At 49.7% G+C, this 20,840-nt stretch overlaps 1 protein-coding gene across 11 annotated transcripts; it reads right to left on the reverse strand.

The window, feature by feature from the left end:
• Positions 1-119: 119 nt before the first annotated feature.
• On the reverse strand, positions 120-20,700 carry MASP2 (MBL associated serine protease 2). Of its 11 annotated transcripts, XM_067720285.1 has the most exons (12): positions 15,498-20,700; positions 15,134-15,365; positions 14,835-15,012; positions 13,974-14,105; positions 11,425-11,621; positions 11,204-11,351; positions 7,384-7,502; positions 5,603-5,681; positions 3,407-3,538; positions 2,831-2,905; positions 1,531-1,623; positions 120-322 (listed from the first exon to the last, which is right to left on the reverse strand). In XM_067720285.1, the coding sequence occupies exons 1-12, from the start codon at positions 15,569-15,571 to the stop codon at positions 231-233; spliced, it is 1,551 nt and encodes a 516-aa protein (XP_067576386.1). In that variant the 5' UTR covers positions 15,572-20,700; the 3' UTR covers positions 120-230. The 11 variants fall into 11 exon arrangements, with proteins under 11 accessions (XP_067576386.1, XP_067576336.1, XP_067576396.1 ...); XM_067720235.1 differs by having other exon boundaries at positions 120-1,623; positions 5,547-5,681; positions 7,384-7,446; XM_067720295.1 differs by lacking the exon at positions 1,531-1,623.
• Positions 20,701-20,840: the final 140 nt, after the last annotated feature.

Below are 20,840 nucleotides of genomic sequence, written 5' to 3' on the forward strand. Positions count from 1 at the left end.
TATTCCACATTCGTGGTAAGAAGGAAAAAAACACTACAGATTGATTTATCAATAATACCGCCACTTATTTTTAATGTTGTATTTCATCTTATGGAAATGCCACATTTGATTCAACTGTCTTCTGAATTTGAAAATAAAATATTTAGGTTATTTCCAAGTGCTAGGAACATCCTCACAGCTAAATTAAAATCTTAGCATTGGAATTACCAGGTCAAAGACTATGCATGCTTTTAAGACTTGTGGAATAGATTTGCCAAATTGTCCTTCAGAAAATTCGTCGCCTTCGACAGTGTGAACTGGTGCTGTTCCATGCTCTTCTTTTCTGCCAGTTTGAGAAGTGAAAAATTATAGCATCGCTTTTAACATGGAAATCAGTCTATACCTAGGCCAAAGTATTGATATTTCCAATTTATCTACCCAAGAAAAACATGATTCAAAGTAATTCCTGAACCAATACTGCTATAATATGTAATGCTCTCAGAGAACAATAAGAACAAGTACAAAAACTGGAGAAAAACAGTTAAAGAACATGAACAGGCAATTTCCAGAAATGCACATGGCCAGTGCAAAAAGACACTGGACTTTTGTAAGTAAGTCCAAATTTAACCAGTGAGTTTCTGTTGGATTGGCAACGGTGAATATCACTACAATGGTTTATGTCCCCTTCAATCAGAGAGTAAGTGGTGGAAAAGTGGCAAGTGGAGAAGTGCCTGAAAGGCACATCTCACCTGTAGTTTGGTTTGGTTTTGAGGTGGAACAGCAGCTGTCGTGTTAATGTTTCTCAGGTCAGTTTGCTGCTGAGGTCTTTTACAGGTATTTTTTAGAACAAAGAATCATGTACTCACTGGAGACACACAAGCTAAAAACTATTAATTATGTTCTTGATCCAGGGAATATAGTTAATGACTTTTGTGTAGACCCCATACTGATCTGCCTCCCCACAATTGATGGAACCCCAGGACACTATTCCTCCCACAAACCATTTCTGTGTCTCATTATGTAGAAACACTAATGCCCCCCCACTGTCGCCTTTACAGCTGTCCTTGCCCCCACTTTCTAAACCAGCACAAAGCATGTTGTCAGTTACCCTTTCCCCCGGATAGGACTTCTTTGCATATGCCGCAGTACAGTTTTGATGGTCAACAACTGGTATGTCAACAAACATTAGATTTCTGGCAAGAAAACCCCTTTGGGTTAATCCCCATCCAGATGCAGTTCCAATATCATTGGTTCTCATGAAGCATTCAGCTTCTTTTCTTGGCAAACAAATAGGCATGATGTTTCTATTTAATACAACTTTGTTCTTCAATTTAATCAATGCTATGTCATTATCGTAACCAGCATTATGAGTGTAACGTTCATGTATAAAAATGGCCTCGGCCCAGGCTTGTGTATAATGAGGTGACAGTCTCTTCAGGGCACCCATTCTAATGTCTAGGGAGGCGGCGTCTTCTCTTTGCTCATATACAGCATGAGCAGCTGTTAGGATCCAGTTGTCATATAGAAGTGCACCTGCTGCTATAGTTTTACCTAATAACAGGGCTTGCCAAGGAAAATCGCCAAGCTTTGCATTTTGTCCTCCATATATACGACCTTCTGTGGTACGGGTGGATATTCCACAAACTGGGGGAAAAAAGATGTATAGAGCCTTTATAGAAACCCGATGGTGTTTTTTCTCCAATTATTACCACTTTGGAGTTGTGTATATGTAATGTCAACCAAAAATTGCATCACATAATTTGGTGGGTGTCCACCTATACAGGCAAGTGAGACTGCTTAAAACACTGTTCAAAGACCTGATAAAACCATTTGGTATTTTTTAGCTCTGCAGAAAATGAGGTGAGTGAAAATTAACTTTTAGAAACTGATTTGTTTTGGTAAAATAATTTGGTCTCGCAATTGGGAAAATATTTAATAGGGCAAACAGGAATTGTCTGAGCTGATGTGCGTAGGAAGTGAAAAATAACCTTTTCATTGCTTCTGTCTTCCAACTTGTAAAATGGGGTATTTACCATGTAGTTCTGGGAAAGCAGAAACTAAGGTCACTATCATAGGATTTGCAGAATTACTTTCACCTTTGTACATTAAAATGTTTTTTAAAAATTAGAATGTTGCAGTTGTAGCCAGGAACCTTTAGGTTCAGAAATTATTTTGGGTCTAGTTGTTTCTTCCAAACACTAAACTTTATTATGTATTGCTAACTAAATATGCTCATAAATGTAGCAAATATGTTTCCTGTTGTGGCAGAATACTCTTATTAAAGCTTACAAACATTGTTGTCAGCTAAGATGCAGGTTTTCAAAAAAGACTAATTTAAGCCAAATAGCACAGGGGTGATGAGTATATTATTACCTTTCTGATTTTTTTTTTAAGCACTCAACTATATCTTCAGAGCAGATTCTGGTAAAACTTTTTTTTAAGTACTGTTAAAAGGCAAATTGCATTAATGTTTAAAAACTAGATGTCATTGAAAACAATTGCTTAGGGAAATAATGAGGTTATTAGCTTTGGGTTTTAATAGCATTTTTAAAGAGAAGAAATCATGTTTATAAATGTATAAATGGTTCAAGATAATTTTAAAAATCATTTAATTTTTTATGCTTGCCTAGTTGAAAGGTCAAAAATAATCAAATGACTGATACAGTCAGCACCAACAACCTCTCCATATGGAAGGGGTAATGAGAACATACTATTTGGAAATAATAAGCTGGTCTAAGAGCCAAGTGCTGAAGTTACATTTCTGCCTACACAGCTGAAGCACTACTTACTGTCTGCTACCCAGTTCTACTTTCCATCAGTTATGAATCTCGTGTATAAATGTATCCATTACCAGGCTCACAGACAGGGGGTGATTTTTCTCCTTTGGAGCTCGTCCAGAATCCATCAGCCTCACACACATATTTACCTGCAAATCATTGAAAGAGCAAAAATGTTTAACTGCATGTGCAAAGGTGGTTGTCATTTGCTTGAATACCCCCTCGAAAATGCAGATTCCTGAGCATCAGTGGGAAACAGAGGCGTCTGAATAACCATTTTACATGATTTCATAAATAGGAGGTCTCTGCATTACCATGTATGCTTGCAAAGTGGAAACCTTTTAGATGTGTAACTTGAATATGTATCAAGATCTTAAGTGCTTAATGATAAGGTTTTGACTTGTTAAATTAAACCATTTGGAATATATTGTGTGTTTGTAGTAGTCATTTACTAGATAAGATCTGTTTTCAGATTCTTGCAAATTGACATTAAAGTCACTTCAGCTATAATATTTCACTTCGCAGGTGGAAGAAGTGCCTTTTAATCTTTTGTCTAGCCTTAGCCAGAAATGTTGGCTAAGTCCATTCTCAGATCATGAGGGCTTAGGTTCCAAATATCACCCACCCCCAACTTTGAACAATTTGCTTACCATCATCTGTTCTCATTGTGTAGAACTCATTACAGCGATATTTAACCACAGCTTTGTATATGGTCACCTCGGCACCCGTTATATAGTCCACTTGGCCACTGGGTAGGTCATCAGGAGGGCCACAGTCAACAACTAATAAACACGGGAGAGGGAAAGTCAGTTTGTACTTTGAATCCTAACATTAAAACGATGTGGAGACTGATAGTGGTTGTGCTGTGTGTTGTTATAACTTGAAGTCATATTCAAGATGGGCATCATTTCATCTCTGAAAATGGAGAGAATCGCCTTAGTGTGATTTGAAAGCATCACTCTCATCTCTGTTCCTAACTAAATGGCTAGGTTGAAGTGAAGGCCCTAGGCAAGGAGTTGTATGATGCCTTCCCTAAAGGAAGGGAATTTGAAACTACTTGGACTTCTTAGCACTCACGAAAGAAAACAGCACAGGCTGCATATGCCTATACAGTCTGGTTTGATGTTAAATGGTACAATTTGGTTAGCCTAAAAAATAGAACAAAGAAGACCGAAGAACTTGTTCTTATGATCCTTTCCCTAAGTTGACCTTTTTAGAAGACCTGGAAGTCATAATACCTTGAGTTTGGGTTAGAATTCACAACTGTTAGGACATTACTAATGTGACATAACCAATTTGTGAGACAAAGTGATACCAGTCTAAAAGTCATAGTTTTGTACACAGACATCTAAAAATTGTTGATGTACTTCTGTGGATTTTAAAAGGTAAATCGTTTTTAGCAACTTAATAGCAGTGTGTCTGGCTTTGTGTCAAGAGCGTTGTCTACGTTGCCTTAATTCTCCACAGATGAGATGCCCGTAAGTACCCAGTGAAAAGTGGCAGAATCAGGGCTCTAACCCATACCTTAGTCCAACAGTCCTTCGGTGCCAGCTCTTTACTGGTTTTTAAACTAAAAGAATTGGTAGTAAAGAATTGGTAGTCTCACGGGAATATAAATTTTGAAATAAAAATATTCCCCTAGGAATTTCGTAGAAACCCTTGCAAAAAAGTATGTGAAAGTAGGGACTTCCCTGCTGGTGCAGTGGTTAGGAGTCCACCTGCCAATGCAGGGGACGCGGGTTCGAGCCCTGGTCCGGGAGGATCCCACATGCTGCGGAGCAAGTAGGCCCGTGTGGCACAACTACTGGGCCTGCGCTCTGGAGAACGCGAGCCACAACTACTGAGGCCTGCACGCCTGGAGCCTGTGCTTGGCAACGGGAGAGGCCACTGCAGTGAGGGGACAGTGTGCCGTGGCGGAGAGTAGCCCCCGCTCAGTGCAACTAGAGGAAGCCTGTGCACAACAACGAAGACCCAATGCAGCCAAAAACTAAATAAATTTATTTTTAAAAAATATGTGAAAGTATACGTACAGAGGTGTTAACTATGGCAGCGTATGTAATAGTAAACTGGAAACAATAGAAATCACATGAAACAAAAAGCATAGGTCCTCTGATGGAATACTATGCAGTCATTAAAAAGAAGGAGCAGCTCTATGAGTGCTTGGATTGTTGTGGAACGATAACCCAACAATGTTGGGGGGAAGAGTACATTGCAGTCAGATTTAGTTCAAAAGTAAGTGAGATATGTTAGTATAAATAGTATAGGAAATAAAGAGTAAGAAGGAATGGATCCCAGTGTCTTACAGGTAGTTTGAGGATTTGGGCAAGAGAGGCTTTCACTGTATATTTTTGTGAATTTATATGGTTTTTCCATTTAACACGTATCATAATTTTAAAAATATTAAAAATAAGGTACGTGATTCTTAGTTCACAAAATGGTAGTGAACACCATTATCCCAGTTTGATGCGTATATGCCCCTACAAACAGTAGCCTGTACATGTTTACATGTGTGATATATGTAATTGGAGGGCTATGCACCAAAATAACGAGAGTGACTATACTCTGATACGGCGGGATTATGAGTATTATAATGTTTGTAATTTTCTCTATTTCCCATCTTTTATGAGTATTTTATACTTAGAAAAATATTTTTAAATACCATACTTTTCTGAAGCAAATACTTTTTCTAGTAGCTTGGTCCTGTTTTAACCTCTTAAAAGTGCTCTGAGAGACTGAGGATGAGAAGCAAATTTGGAATTCAGGCCCTGATAAATCATTCTTTAAAAATACCAGAAGCAGCAGTAGTAGCAGAAGCAGCTACAGGCGTTGTGGTCACACATACGTACTGCTGCACTCCGGCATCGGTTGGTCCCAAGATCCATCTGTCTGACAGACTGCAACAAATGATTTCAGGGGCCAATAACCCTAAAGAGGAATTGAGAAAATATTAATTTCCTTGTTTATATCAGGAAACCACTCCCCAAAGCTCTGCTCCCACGATAGTTCTTCTTCGAGTGTTTCAAGACATGCTCCCAAGGGGGTGATGCACCCACATGACTGGACACGCAGCCCAACTGCCTTGATACATGTGTGTACTTGTTGGTGATGTCACCTATGTGTGTGTATCAGTTTTAAAGATGTTGACCTCTGCAGCGGTTTATATTTTCTGCTTTCCACTTAATCCAAGAATACGTCAGATTTCTCTCAAGTTCCTGCTGGTGTTCCACCATTTCTTTATGTAAAGTGCCAAAGGGTGACAGTCAAAAGTTTGGGGACGATCAGCCTGATCAGATATGGATGTGTCTGGATTTTTCTAGCCTGCGGCTATTAACTGGAGGAAAGTTATTTAAAATATCAATATTTCCAGAAGCTTCGCATGTGTGTCCTCAATCACTTTCCATTGCTAATATTTAGCGGGACATTTTTGACTTATTTAAATATTTTTCTAAAATCAGACTTTAAAATGAAAGAAGGTGGCTTTGACTGAAGCTTTATGCTTCGAAGGAGAGCAGGATGACTTCTTTTTTCCTCAGAAACTGAACAGGCTTGGGTCCAAGTTGCTGTGGAAAGAGCCCGCCGAGAAGTTTACAAGCTGAGCAAAGTGTCTCACTTTTTTGAGGGTCGGGGGTGGTTGTCCCTCCACAGGACTGGTTGCATAACCAGCTATCTTTTCAGTGTTATTGCTTTTTACCACTGGGATTCAGTGACATTTTGAAGAACATAAAGAGGGCATGTGAATCTCTAACCTGTGCCCCTAAAGAAACACACTAAGCATTTTTTGAAATTATTCTCCTTCTCCCTTAACAGTGGTCACTGTTTATAACTTTGCAGAATATACTGTTTCCAAGGGCCATTGAATTTTTTTGTGGGCCCAGGAGTTGTTTCATGTAAAGGTCATTTGACCAGGAGGAGCTTGATTTAATGCAAGGTGATAACACAGAGCACATGACCAACATTTCAGCTGCTTTACCAAGAGCTGCTGTAATGTGTGTGAACAGAGAAAAGGTGTTCATTTTAATCGCCAGCTTTCAAAAAAAAAAGAAAAAGAAAAAGTTTTTTTAAAAAGCGGAGCTATGGGTTTCCCTGGTGGCGCAGTGGTTGAGAATCTGCCTGCCAGTGCAGGGGACACGGGTTCGAGCCCTGGTCCGGGAAGATCCCACATGCCGCGGAGCAACTGGGCCCGTGGGCCACAGCTACTGAGCCTGTGCTCCAGGGCCCACGAGCCGTAACTACTGAGCCTGCATGCCACAACTACTGGATCCTGCGCACCTGGTGCCCGTGCTGTACAACAAGAGAAGCCACCGAAACAACAAAGAGTAGCGCCCCCCTCGCCGCAACTAGAGAAAACCCATGCGCTGCAACAAAGACCCAACGCAGCCAAAAATAATAAATTTTAAAAAAATTTTAAAAAGCGGAGTTCCTAAGAATAGAAAATTCTCTGTAGCCGTTTCTCTTAGCAAATGTATCATTTCTTTGAATTTTATTGTTCAATCATAGGCAAAGTAAACCACCATCCTGCCAACAGCTGTTTCCCCATTTTCCTTTCACATATTTGCTGATATAAATATGTATTCATTCAAAAACCGTCATGATTGTGGTGCACTTAAACAGCTTTGTATTAACTTACTTGCAGAAGTTCGTAGCCCGACTCGCAGAAGACAAAGAAGCGGTCTTTCATGATGTATGTGGCCTGCACAGGGGAGATGTGGCCGTTAGGTGGTGCCGTCGGGTCAGGGCAGGGCTGAGCTGCGCAAGGAAACCAGATGTCGGGGGTTTAGCTGGCTCTATAGCAGCAAGTCTGAATTTAGCAATTAGAAGTTCTTGGTTTATAAATGAAACAACGTGTAAAGAGAGCTTGCCACAGTGGGGTGGAGTTCTTAAGATTTAAAACCAAAGGCAAGATTAAACTCTTCGCTGCTTATCGTACAAATTAGGATTTGTCTCCTGGCCTGGGCTTCAGCCAAAGTGATGAAAAGAAAGCCGGGAACGTGGTAAGGGAGCATGGTCACGGCAAAGGGAGCATCTGCTCCACGCCAGGGGCCTCACACACACTGCTGAAAACTGGGGGAGTGTAACTTGGGGGGGAAAGAGCTGGACAGCATGGGTTAAAATCACAGGAAATCCTCAGTTTCCTCATCTGTAAGCTGAGAGTGATAAGAACGTTTGCTCAGCTTCTAAGGCCGCTGCGAGGACCAAATGTGAAGCACAGAGGAAACCGCTTTGCTAATAAGGCTGGGCAACGGGCAGCAGCCCCTGTGGCTCAGAGAGGCACCGGGGCTCAGGGCCAGACTGGCACTCAGGAGGCCTCATACGTCCCTCGTGAGCACGTGCCCACAGGGCTCACGGCTGGCTTCCACTTTGGCCCCCAAACCCTGGCCTGTTGTCACCCCAAGCCTTCAGCCAGTGCCCCATGGCTGCCCATCACCCAAGGCCACCCCTCAGCCCATGCAGGTCATTTGCCCAGTCCCCTGCTTCCTCCAGCAGCTGACCCCTGTGTCCTGCAGCGACTCTCAGTCCCAGGCAGGCCCCAGAGTCTCCCCTCTTGGAACCAATCTCCAGGGATGTTCCAGGTGGCCCTGTCGGGGCCAGGGCTTCCCGAGGCCACCTCATACCCAGGCCAGGGCCCTGCTGGCATTTCCCTTCACACACACCTCCAGGCTCTGTCCTGGCCCCTTCTCACCCACCAGCCTGGCAAACCTGACTCTTCCCTCTGACTCACTCTGAAACCAGTGCTTCAGTTTTAGAAGTTTTATTACTTCGACCCACAGGAAAACAAAAGGCTTTTTAAATATGAACAAGAGGCAAATGAAATGTTCCCAAAGTGCTGGTCTCTCCCCTACTGACCCGTCTCCCACCCTTTCCCACAGAGCTGGCCCAAAGGTTAATCTTTCCTAATTCAATCTCATTTTTAAAATTACTCAACACCTCCTCCATGCTCACTCAGTGTCTTCTGCGTTAGCCCACTAATCCCCACCTTTCCAAGGAGCTTTGTCCTTCATTGGATAATTGGGACATTAAGTCTCAGAAAAGTTATGTTAAGAGGTTCAATGTCACATGGCCAGGAAACAGGATGCGTTACAGCCGGGCCGCCAACCCGGGCAGTCTGACACCCAGCCTGCGCTCTGAGCACGGCTTGGGGCCTTGGGTGTTTTGCTTTGGCGCTTCTCCAGCTCAGTTACTCTGTCTTTCCAAAAACATCCTGAAAGACCTGTTGGCTGAGAGTGGTGAGAGGGACAGACACGTCCAGAGGTCAGTGCCCGAAGGTGGGGGGCTTGGACTCGTGTCTCAGGAGGTGGCACCACGAACTACCGTCTACGTTTGAGGGTCTGTCGCGAGGAAGAGGTGGTGGAGGAGGGTCTGAGAGGCAGAGTGCAGACTCCCTGTCCAAACCCTCCATGTCAGGCGGGAGTCCGCATCTCTGCCTACCCCATCACACCCTCTTACAGCTCACACCAAGACAGTCGGAGCCTCTGGGCTGTTGCACATACACTTCCCTTGCACTTGGAACACCCTTGCACCTTCCTCCAATACCTACTTGTCCTTTCAATCCAATCTCGTATGTTTCGTGTCCCAGGCCCCTTTTGTTAGCACCCGGCCCCTGCCTGGGCCAGGTCCCTCCTCTGGACTCTCACTGTGTCTGGTGCTCGGCTGTGCTTGTCACAGGGCTGTGGTCATGGTGCTGTGACTAGACTGGACTGACAGCAGAGGTATTACGTATTCCCCACACAGGGCCCAGTGCACATCCATAAGATGGATGGATAGATGGATGGATGGAAGGAGGGAAGGATGGACAGATGGATGTGTGTGAGGGGTGGCATGAACATGACTTGGCATAAGGATTATAGCTGTCCCGTGATGTCTGCGGGGCATTGGTTCCAGGAGCCCCGTGGATACCAAAATCTGCGGTTGCTCAAGTCCCTTGTACAAAATGGCAGAGGGAACGCCCTGGCGGTCCAGTGGTTAGGACTCAGCGCTTTCACTGCTGAGGGCATGGGTTCAATCCCTGGTCGGAAAACTAACACCATCCCACAAGCTTCTCGGCCAAAAGAAAAAAAAAAAGGCAGAGTGTCAGCCATCTGTATCCACGGGCTCTACATCCACGGGTGTGGGAAGCCAACTGTATTTTGAGCTGATTATCTTATGAAACAGCAGACACAGGAAAGACTCTGAAAACAGAGTAGAAAGTACCCTTTTCTAAGGGAAATTTATGTTTACAGAGGAAATCTCCATTTGTAAGAGTGTCTCGAACTCTGTACCAGGAGTAGGATGACTAAATCACTAGAAACTCTTAAAGGAAAAGACAGAAATTTTTTTTTACTAAAATTAAATTTCAAAAGCAATAAAAAGAAGACAGTCTTTAATCTGCATAACAAATCTTACTCTTGCTTACCATGCTTTTCCTGGTCACCTCCTCATGACTGGACTCCCCTGTACCCTTTCTCTCTTTTGTCTTCAGCTGAAGATGTTTAAGCCTGAATTCTAAGCCACCTCTGAGACTCATTTTCCCCTGGGTTATCTCCCACGTATGCACGAGATCTACATGTTCATAAACTTGTTTCTTTTTCTCTCGTTAATGTCTCTTGTTCCCAGCCAAGAATTTGGAAGGGCAGAGGGAAAATTATTATTGCCTCCCCTACAGATGGAAGGAAGGATGGTTGGATGGAGGGGTGAATGGAAGAGGGGAGGGTGAGAGGTAGGGCAGGAGAGGAGGATGGCTGTTTGGATGGGTAGATGGGTAGAAGGAGGGATGGTTGGATGGAGGGGTGGGTGGGTGGGTGGATGAATGGGGGGGCGACACTTCCCATAGGGGACCCCTGCCTCGCAGACGACCCCACTCAAACCTGGCCTGTCTTCTGATGGAGTTCAGGACGCACTACCTCAAAATACGGCACCTTGGCATGTTGACGATTTTAAGCTGGGAGTTTGAGAAAACGGCAGAAGCAGGAAGGTCACTCTGATTCCCCACCCTTCGCCCTTCTTCCCTGAAGCAGGTCATAAGACCCTCACGTGAGAGGTGTCTGCCCTACACCCAGAGGGAAGCCTTATCACCAAAGACAAAAGGATGCCAAGAACAATCCTAACAGGCCTGGCTAAGTTCCCCCACCCCGTTTTCCACCCTTACTTCATATTCCTCAGCCTATCATACTCCTCAGCAAACCTAGCCCAAAAGTGCACAGGTCCAGCTGTCTCTCTGAGTCTTTATTTCCTTACAAAGGAAATAAAATTTACATGACATAAAATTTACATGACATAAACATGTATGCTTCTTTTTTTCCTGTTAACCCGTCAGGTTGCTTTTCAGACCCAGCCAGGGACACTAAGAGGGTTAAGGAAAACTTTTCCCTCCCCTAACTTCCCAGGCCCGGCCAGGAAGCGTTCCATCCTGTGTGGCTCCTTGATCCTTCCGGAAGAGCTCCCTGCCGAATCGGAGCCCCACCTGCCCTCACCTGTGCTGTTGTAGTGGATCTTCCAGCCCGTGTGGTCCCCCGACTCATCGGTGGCAAAGGTGATGGTCACAGTGTTGCTCTTGGTTTCAATCCTGCGGGGCAACGTCTTCCCACAAAATGGGCCATATTCCTCCTTGTCTGTTTGAATCTGAAAGTGGAGAGGCCCCTGTCACCTCAGGACCTGCCGGGCCAGGGGGAGGCAGCGGCCAGGGGAACCAGACCTTCAGGGAGTCGTAGGGGCACTGGGTCTCAGGGTGCATCTCCACGTCAAAGGACTCCACGAAGTCCAGGGTGACACGGAACCCCTCCTCCAGGCGGATGCTGTAGGTGCAGCTGGAGAGTTTGGGGTACGGCTGAGGGTATCCAGGGCTGCTGAGCACCCCAGACCGGGCGGTGAAGACCTGGCCTGAGCACAGGGCTGGGGAGAGGGGAGAGGACAGGCGGGGTGAGCCAGGCGCAGGCGGCGTGGCTCAGGCCACCTGTCCACTGTCACATGCCAGCCCCAGAGGCATCTCCTGAGACTGAACGCCCCACCCAGTGGCTGAAGGGACAATTTAGGGAGGGGTCTCTCTGGCTTCCAGGATTTAGCTGAAACAAGTGACCCTTGGAGGTACATTCTCCAGTGGCCCCACTCACAACCCCAGGGAGGATGGAGGCCCTAAGCTGAGGCTCCTGGTGTGGGGAACCCTGGGCCAGAGTCACAGTTCCAGGGGTGCGGGGAGTGAGCCATGTCAGGGTCTGCCTGGGGGAAAGGGGCACCAGAAGTGAAGGGGACTTTCCTGTTCCCAGGAATTTGGTGTGGGGAGGTGGCAGGAGAGGAGTCTCCCCTGGGCCCCCTCCAGGAACACTCAGGAAGGCCTCCCCTTGCCCACCTTCCCTGGGTCTAGGCTCTGCCCTGGGGGGCAATTGAGGGCAGTTCAAGTCCACACTGATCATAAGTGAGTCTGGTACCCACTTTCCCCAATGAAACAGCTGATTCTGCCTTTGCAAAGAGAATGTCTGTTGGCATCACTCGTAGGAGGGTTCTACCCCCCCATCCCCCAGGTGGCAGAGGTGGGGACACAGGCATTCCAGGAAGTGAGGAGTCCCAGCACTGCCTTTCTTCTTCCACGTGGCTGCTCCCCATGGGACAGAGGGAGTCACCCCCGGATGTGGGGGACCAACCAGACTGCCCATCAGTGAATCGATACCTCCTTGGGCCTCTCTGCTCGGGGTCAGACTCCCCCTCCCCAGCACACCCAGGACCTGAGGTATCCTCTGAACAGGAGGTGGACCCCAGGATGCTTTGAGCTCAGTCCTTGGATTCCTGGTGGGGGAGTAGCTAGAGCTCGGTTCCCCTGTGTGAGCCCCCTGCCCCTCTCTGGGCCTCGGTGCCCCATCATCAAAATGAGGGTGAGGACAGAGCAAGCCCCTCTGGCAAAGGAGCCTGTGGCCCCATAGAGGCGGCTCCCACCAACTAGGGCCCGTCGGGCTGAGGTGAGGGTGGGAAGGAAGGGGGTCCAGAGTGCACACTGCTGCCCTCCCCTCACCCTTCCCCCCCAGAGACACGCAGCAGGTGGAGGTGGAGCCGAGTTTATTGTTAGGTCCGTGGGCGGGGTCAATGGGGGCTGCAGGCTGCAGCGGTCTTGCCCGAGCCAGAATGGAGCCGGAGGGCAGGCTAGAGGCTCTGCTCTGGAAGAGAGAACAGAGACGGGGAGAGACACGGCGGAGGGCACTGAGCAGGGGAGCGGGCTCAGCACCAAGGGTGGGGGCTGCTCGCTCCCAGAGCGCCAGCTGGTTTTCTGTCCAGGCCCCCGTCAGGGGCGCAGAGGGGAGTCCGGGCCGTGGAGGCCAAAGGGGTTGGCCTGCTGGGGGCTGAACCGGCAGCTTTGAGCTGAAGTTTCATGGAGGGAAGCTTGTGTGAGGCAGGCCTAGGGCCCCCACTCCTTCATCCTGAAGCCCCCCAAGGAGGATGAGTCCTGATTGGCCAGGTACACAGTGAGGGCCGACCACATGCTCACCAAGTGAATGAGCTGAGGAGGAGTGAGAGTGAGCCAAGGACAGGGTGGAGGCAGGTGAGGAGCTGGAGAACGTGGATGGATGAGTGCTTAGGTGGGGGGATGGGTGGATGGATGGGTGGGGAGATGAGTGGGGGGATGGGTGGGGGGATGGGTGGGGGGATGGGTGGGGGATGGGTGGATGGGGATGGGTGGGTGGGTGAATGGGTGGGTGGATGGATGGATGGATGGGTGGGTAGTGGGTGGGTGGATGGTGGGGTGGGTGGATGGGTGGGAGGGTGGGTGGGGGGATGGGTGGGGATGGGTGGGGGGATGGGTGGGGGATGGGGATGGGGGGATGGATGGATGGATGGGTGGGGGGATGGATGGGTGGATGGATGGGGGGATGGGTGGGTGGATGGATGGGTGGATGGATGGGGATGGGTGGGTGGATGGATGGGTGGATGGGTGGGTGGGTGGATGGATGGATGGGTGGGTGGATGGATGGATGGATGGGTGGGAGGGTGGGTGGGTGGATGGGTGGGAGAGTGGATGGGTGGGAGGGTGGGTGGGTGGATGGATGGGTAGATGGATGGATGGGTAGATGGATGGATGGTGAGAGGGGACAGAAGATCTGAAAAGGAGCCGTCACCCAGGAGAAGTGTCTAGTGGACCAAGGCCAGTGGGCCCTCCAGTCGCCTGGGCAGAGCAGCTATGGCCTTGAGAAGCCAGCGGTGTCTTGGGGCAGGGTGGGGGCAGGCTGGGCACAGGGTCCCCCTCCAGCTGCAGCTCACCTGAGCAAGTGTGCTTGTTACTGTGGAGAACATAGCCCATACGGCAGGAGCAGTAGAAGCCACCCAGGTGATTGTGGCAGTGGTGCTCGCAGGTGGGGGCCTCTCCTGGGGGCACCTGGCACTCGTCGATGTCTGGGGGAGGGGCCGGCAGGCAGTCAGCGGGGAAGGAGAGGGGACATCGCTGAGGCCTAGGCTCGGGTTTAGGGCCCCTCCAGTAACATGGCCTGACCTGAGAGGAGCCTCCTCTTGTCTGCAGGTGTCTCATGCCCAGCTGAGCGCTAGAGGCCCAGGGTCACTGCGACCTCGCTGCAGCACTTGGAGGGAGACCTAAATACCATCTTTTTTAAACCAATGACGGTTTAATGGTCCTGCTCGTGGTGACTAGGCTAGTGAAAGGAGCGACCGGCACGGGAACCCAGTGGGTGGGCCTCTATATGGGTTTCACCAAATTCTTGCAGAAGTCTCAGGATGAGCACAGAGAGGTTGAGCCACTTGCCCGAGGCCAACAGCAAGTCCCTGCAGGAGCCAGAATCTGAAAGCAAGTGCCAGACTCGAAGTCCAGAGGCAGACGCCGCGCTCAGCCCAGTGGTACCCGTCCCACCTGTGAACGGGCTCACTTGGTCCTTGCATCACGGGGCCCACGAGGACGTCCTGGCTCAGCACCTGGCACTGAATGGGGCTCAGCCTAGAGCAGAGGTCCTGGCTGTTGCTGATATTTGCACTGCGATGATGATGTCAGACCAGGTGGGGACGCCCTCCTGCTGGTCTGGCAGGAGTCCAGCCTCAGGGAGGCGGGCGGAAGGGAGGGCTGGTCTGGCCCAAGACAGTCCCCCCGCACCAACCGGCCTTCTCTCAGCTCACCCTCTGCTGAGTAGAAGGCCTCGAAGCCCGCGAACGGCTTCTCGTTGGAGTAGTCGGAGCGGAAGGTGACGTCGAGGCTGGAGCCCGGCGAGTAGAAGGTGGCGTTGCCGGGCGCCCGCTCCGTGTCCGTGCTCTCTGAACCGCACAGCGTGGCCAGCACCGTGGTCCCGGCGCTCAGCTGTGGGGTTGCGGGTCACGGGGGGAAGGCGAGACCCCGGGCCTGCCGGCCCTCCCGCCCGCGCTCCGAGGCCAGCCCCCGCCCCCGGGGGTCCCCGTGCCCCAGCCCGTCCTGCCGGCACCTTGACGAAGTCGTACTCGCAGAGGTAGGAGGGCTCCAGCTGGAAGTGAGTGAAGTAGAGGCGCAGGCGGTAGCCGGGGGGCGCCGTCAGGGCCCAGCGCTGCTCGTGGTTGTTGGCATACGTGCCTGGGAAGCCAGGAGATGCCAGGCGCCCGAACACGGGCTTGGGCCACTGCGGGCCCGAGGACGTGGTGGCTGCCGAGCCCCACAGCAGACCCAGGGTGACCAGCAGCCTGAAGACAGCGCAGGGGAGGGGCGGTGAGGCCCAGTCTCACCCCTCACCCCCGCTGGGGAGACCCTGGGGGCTTCCACCCACCTCATGGTGCACTCGGCCAGGCCCGGTCTGGAGCCCCGGGGCGCCTCACCTTTGATCTGTTTGTCCAACGGCCGGCCCTGCCCCCAGCCGCCCTGCCCCTGGCATTCTGGGAACAGACCCCATGACTCCTGCCTGCCCAGACTTCCGGGCAGGCAGGACAGGATGCTCCAGGAGCCAGGGGGCTGAACCTGGATGACAGCCAGCTCCGGGGACAAATCCTGGCTCTGTCCCTCACCCTGAACCTCTGTGGTTCCCCCGCCGTGTGTGACTTCCGAGGTCACCCAGGGTCTCTGTGACAATGACCTCGGCAGCGATGGCTTCTAGGCGGAGATGGGGGAGGCACACACACACCTACCTTTGCCTCCTGAAACGCTACGATAAGAGAGAAGAGAAGAGTCTTAAAAACACGAGCCCACGACGATGGGGAATGTGGGAGAGGAGGCGGCATCAACATTTAGGAAGCTGGGGAAACAGATGGACAGGTGGAAACAGCCCTCCAGGAAGCAACTCTAAGTTGGCGGTGGAATCAGGAATTGGCGGCACCAGGTCCTTCTGGACGCATGTAAGAATCTTGCCAATTCCTATTTCCCATCCCCCGACCTCAGCAGAAACGTGGAGACTTATTCTTGGAGGGAGTATACGGAGAGTCCCAGGCCCAGCTGAGCATGGGAGGGGCAGACAGAAAACAGGGGCACTAAGCAGACAGACCAGCCTTCCTCTGACTCAACGCCTAGAACCTGGCAGCCACCAGGCTTCTCTCTTTTTCCTGGGAAGTGTTGATGAGTTCAGGAGGAAAGACCTAAAGACACGGACTTAAGGTTCCACACGCAAATGGCTCAGCCGCCTCACCCACAGTGAAAGTCAGCTGACAAGCCCCCATCATGGGCTCAGAGCTTCCAATTAGCTTTTTAGTCCCCAGTCTGACACATGAGCAGAACATTCAAGGGTTACTGAGGAAAACCTCACACGTGAGGGAGAAAGACCAAAAAAATCAACCAACCAACAACAAAACAGTAAGAAGCAGTGAGAAGAAAATGTCCAAAACTAAAATGAAGCAATAATTAATATCTTCAAAGCAAAAAGAGAGGCCAGAACAAGAAGCAAGAACCGTATGCTATTTAACAAGAGCATTCAGAGAACAAAAAACAGCTTGGGGAAATAAAAATATGGCAGAAACAAAAAACTCAACAAGATGTTTGGAAGATAAGATTGAGGAAATCTTCCAGAAAAATAGAGTCAAAAAGAAATGAAAAAGCAGTAAAGTCCTATACAGTATGTCAAAGACTAAATAACAGGAATTCTAGAAAAAGACAACAAAGAAAACAGAGGAGAGGAAATTATAAACAAAATAATGCAAGGAAATTTCCCAGAACTGAAAAGAGGGCGAGTTTACCGATTGAAAATGTCCTCCAAGTGCCCAGAACAACAGATGAAAATAGAACTTTACACCTGATATTTGCAAAACATCAGAGAGAAAAATTATGTTCTACAAACTTTGAGAGACAGAGAGAGAGGGGAGGAGAGCGAAAACAGAGCAGATCACTTACAAAGGATCATGAAAAGAATGATTTTGGAGCTATCGAAATAACACTGGAAACTAGAAGCCAGCATCCGGTGAGTCCCATATTGGGGTATTCACGCCCTCATGTGTAGTCCCCTCCCACACTGAGTAGGGCTTATGGATAGGGCATGACTGGAATGACAGTGTGTGATGTGTGGCTAGGCATACAAGACATCGCAGCGTCCACCTGGCTCTCTCTCTGATCACTCGCTCTGGGGGAAGCCAGCCACCATGTGTGAGGACACTCAGTGTCCCTGTGGAGAGGTCCACATGGGGAGGAACTGAGCCCTCCTAACATCTGTCAGCATAATCTGCTAGTCATGTGACTGAGTCATCTTGGAAGCTGACCCTCCAGCTCTAGCGACAGCTTTACTGCAACTTCATGAATGACTGTAAACCGAACCAACCAGCTAAGTCACTCCCAAATTCCTGACCCACAGAAAAGACATGTTTATTGTTATTGTTTCAATCTGCTACATTTTGGGCTAATTTTAAACACAGGAATAGATAACACTGGAAAACAGCAAATCTCAAAATGTTGAAGGAAGATAATTTCCAACATATTTCTATACTCAACCAAATTCTGTACCCATCAATTAAGCATGAAGATGGAATCAAGAGATTCATGCATGTCAGGTTATTGAAAACGTTCATCCCTTGTCCCCTTTCTCAGAAGGCTCCTCTAGGATATGCTTCACCAAAACGAGGGAGTAAACCAAGAAACAGGAAGATATGGGGTCCAAGAGACAAGAGTCCCGACAGGGTATCCCACTTGGGGTAGTCAGGAGGCTTGGAACAGATTCTTCAGGAAGATGAAAATGATAGGACACCGGTAGAGTCCAGAGATCCTCCAAAAAAATTTTTTTCCAGTAATTATTTTTCCTAAATGAAAGTGTTATATACATTATGGTACAACTCATAATAAATGCACGGTATGTATATTAGTTTCTTATTACTGAACATTCCAATAAATATAATCATGAATTATAATTATAATGAGGCTACGTAAAATACTTAGAATCTCACAATAAGGAAAAAAAAACACAACTGATTAGCACATTGACCAGAACCTCAGGAAGTGTTTTGAATCCAAACGTCTTAAGAGCTTTAGCGATTTGGTAAAAGTTTGGGGCTAAATTAGTGATAAATGTATTGAAAATGAAGCGAATGCAAAAACCCTCCAGGAAAAACAAGCTGTGCCAGAGATAAAAAGTTACCATTTTCTCTGAGTCTCAGCTGAGAACGGCATTTGCCTAACTTGTAACGGTGCAAACACTGATTGCGGAGCCAACCAAGGTTATCGTTGAATGCTTGAGAGTGTGGTGGGGCAGGGAAGCAAAGAGCTAAATCCTCACGTTCCCCAGTGGAAAATCAACAATTATGACTGAAACTGACAAATCGAGAAGTAGTAATACAAGCATATTGTTTAGAGGCATGAGCAAAATGCTCAGCTGAAAGAGGTAAACGTGGCTGCCTCCAGGGAGAAAAGCAGGTACAGCAGGGCTGCTCTTTCTCTCCTAACAATCCGCATGGGAACTACTTGTATCCTTAAACTGGGGGCGGGGGGAGGGGAAGCAGGGCTAATTTTTTTTTAACTTTATTTTTTTATACAGCAGGTTCTTATTAGTTATCCATTTCATACATATTAGTGTATATATGTCAATCCCAATCTCCCAACTCATCCCCCCCTCGTGTACATACGTTTGTTCTCTACATCTGTGGGCAGGGCTGATTTTAATACCTGAATTTCAGAGCTCTAGATAGGATTGATTTTATTCTCCGTGCCACAGACTGGGCCTGTTCACGGCCCTCTTCCAGATTTCTGGAACTTTGGAGGACTCAGGTCACACCCCCACCGAACACCTGCTTTTGCTTCTGCTTCTGTGGATCAGCCTGTGTTCAAATCACATCCACCCAGCTGTGGGGTTCAGTCCTCAACGCCCACCCTTTCCAGGTGGGCACATGCACGCAGATGCCACTAAAAGTTGGGGAAGTGGAGGGACTGACACTGCAGACACCTTCTAGTCCAGGTCAGGCATTCTTGCAGCTACTTCTGCAACCTGGGCCCTCTCTTCTTCCTCTGCCCTGAGAAGAAATCCTGATTTCCACCAGCTCAGTGAGAACGACGTGACACGTGCTCCTTAATGAAGCCCTGTAACAGCTGAGGACCACTGCTCTCATTTTACAGACAGGGTGACCGAGTCAGGAGTTGTGCGTAGCTCAAGTCACAGAGTTCGTGTGACCCAGGTCCAGTGCCCCCAGCGCTGGGACCGCCCCCCTTCCCTGCCCACCTTCATTCCCTGGGTCATCCTCACGATGGACCTTCCTGGAGCCTGGCCAGTAAGATGAGCCACGGGGAGGAGGGCCACTGAGAGTGGAGGTCCAGGCAGCTGCCCCTGCTGGGAGCCCCAGGGTGCTCCGGCTGAGCTGCAGAGGCCCACGGGGCGGAGTGGCTCCTGGGAGACCAGCTGCCTGGTAAGGCCTCGGGCATGTCACCTCATCTTGTGTGGATTTAACAGTATCTTCCTTCCTGCCTTCCTTGTCAAGCTGGTGACAGGACAGCGCTCCATAGCTGGCCATCACCAGTCCTCCCTTGCCTGGTACTTTCTTGCAGCCCAGCCGAGTCCTGACTCCGCCGGGCCTCCGCGGGAGGGGGAAGACCGGGGGGTTGGAATGGGGAGGTTAGCTTGGGATCAGACTTGCTGACCAGGGATGAACCCCAAAACATGCTCACAGACCAGGGGCTTCGTGAGGGTGGAGCACGGGAAGCCCAGAGGGGGTGGGTGACTGGCCTGAGGCCACTCGAGGAGTTGGTGGCACAGCTGGACCCCTGTTCCCACCCCTATTATGACTGCAGTCTTAGCTCCTGCCGAGTGGGGCCTCCAAGGTGGGTGCCCAGGGTAGGAGCGGGGTTGGGAGTATCCTTGAACCACCGCCAGGGTTCCCACACCCACGCTGGCCCCCAACCTGCCAGCCCCAGTCTCCCAGGTTAACACATTCCCTGACCACGTCCCTGCCGAGGGCAGGTGTGGGGCGGGGGAGGTGATGCTGGCTTTTGCAAGGAGCAGGGGCCAATCCCCCGAGTTAGGAGGGGGCTGGAGGCCCCCTCCCCCAGCCTGCATCTTGTTGTGGTGGCTCCTGTCCCACCACCAGACCCTCAGTCCCCGCAGTCAGCAGGACCGAGGCGCCTGCCGGTTCAGCACCTTGGAGAGGGGACAGTCACATGCCCACAGAGTCCTTGTGTAGCCGCCCACACCTGCTTTCTCAACCTCTCAACACTTGGGGGAAGCTTCTAGGAACTTACCAGAGGGCAGGCTCGCGAGGGGGGCAGCAGGATCTGAACCCAGGTCTGTAACCTGAGCCGAGTCAAGGTCCCTGACTTGCAGGCCCAGGGAACCGGACCCCAGTCATGCTCCTCAAAGCTGCCTCTGGGGTCACGTCCGCACCCACCCCAGGATGGGACCTGGCCCAGAGTCTTCTGAGGACCCTGCCGGGCGGCCCCAAGACAAAGCAAAGCCCTTGACTTTGACAACCCCCAGCCCGGGCCCCATGGGCCTATCACCACCAGCCTTGTGCAGGGCTTGGTGAAGGAATGCCTAAAGCTCCTCGGGACAGACTTGGGTCCAGTTAGATGACTGCCGCATCCCTGGGCACCACGGGGCTCAAGGGGCCGGTCCACGGTTACACAAGGAGGCAGGCCTGCCTACTCCCACGGCAGACAATCGAAGGCCAGACAGCGGGGCCAGCTCAGGGCCTGGCACACGGGGGAACCCATTAATGGCTGATGCAGCCCCTGCCTGGGCCAGTTTGAAGTCCAGGGACACACAATTC

Source organism: Pseudorca crassidens, chromosome 2 (assembly GCF_039906515.1).
Source record: "Pseudorca crassidens isolate mPseCra1 chromosome 2, mPseCra1.hap1, whole genome shotgun sequence".
Lineage (NCBI taxonomy): Eukaryota > Metazoa > Chordata > Mammalia > Artiodactyla > Delphinidae > Pseudorca > Pseudorca crassidens.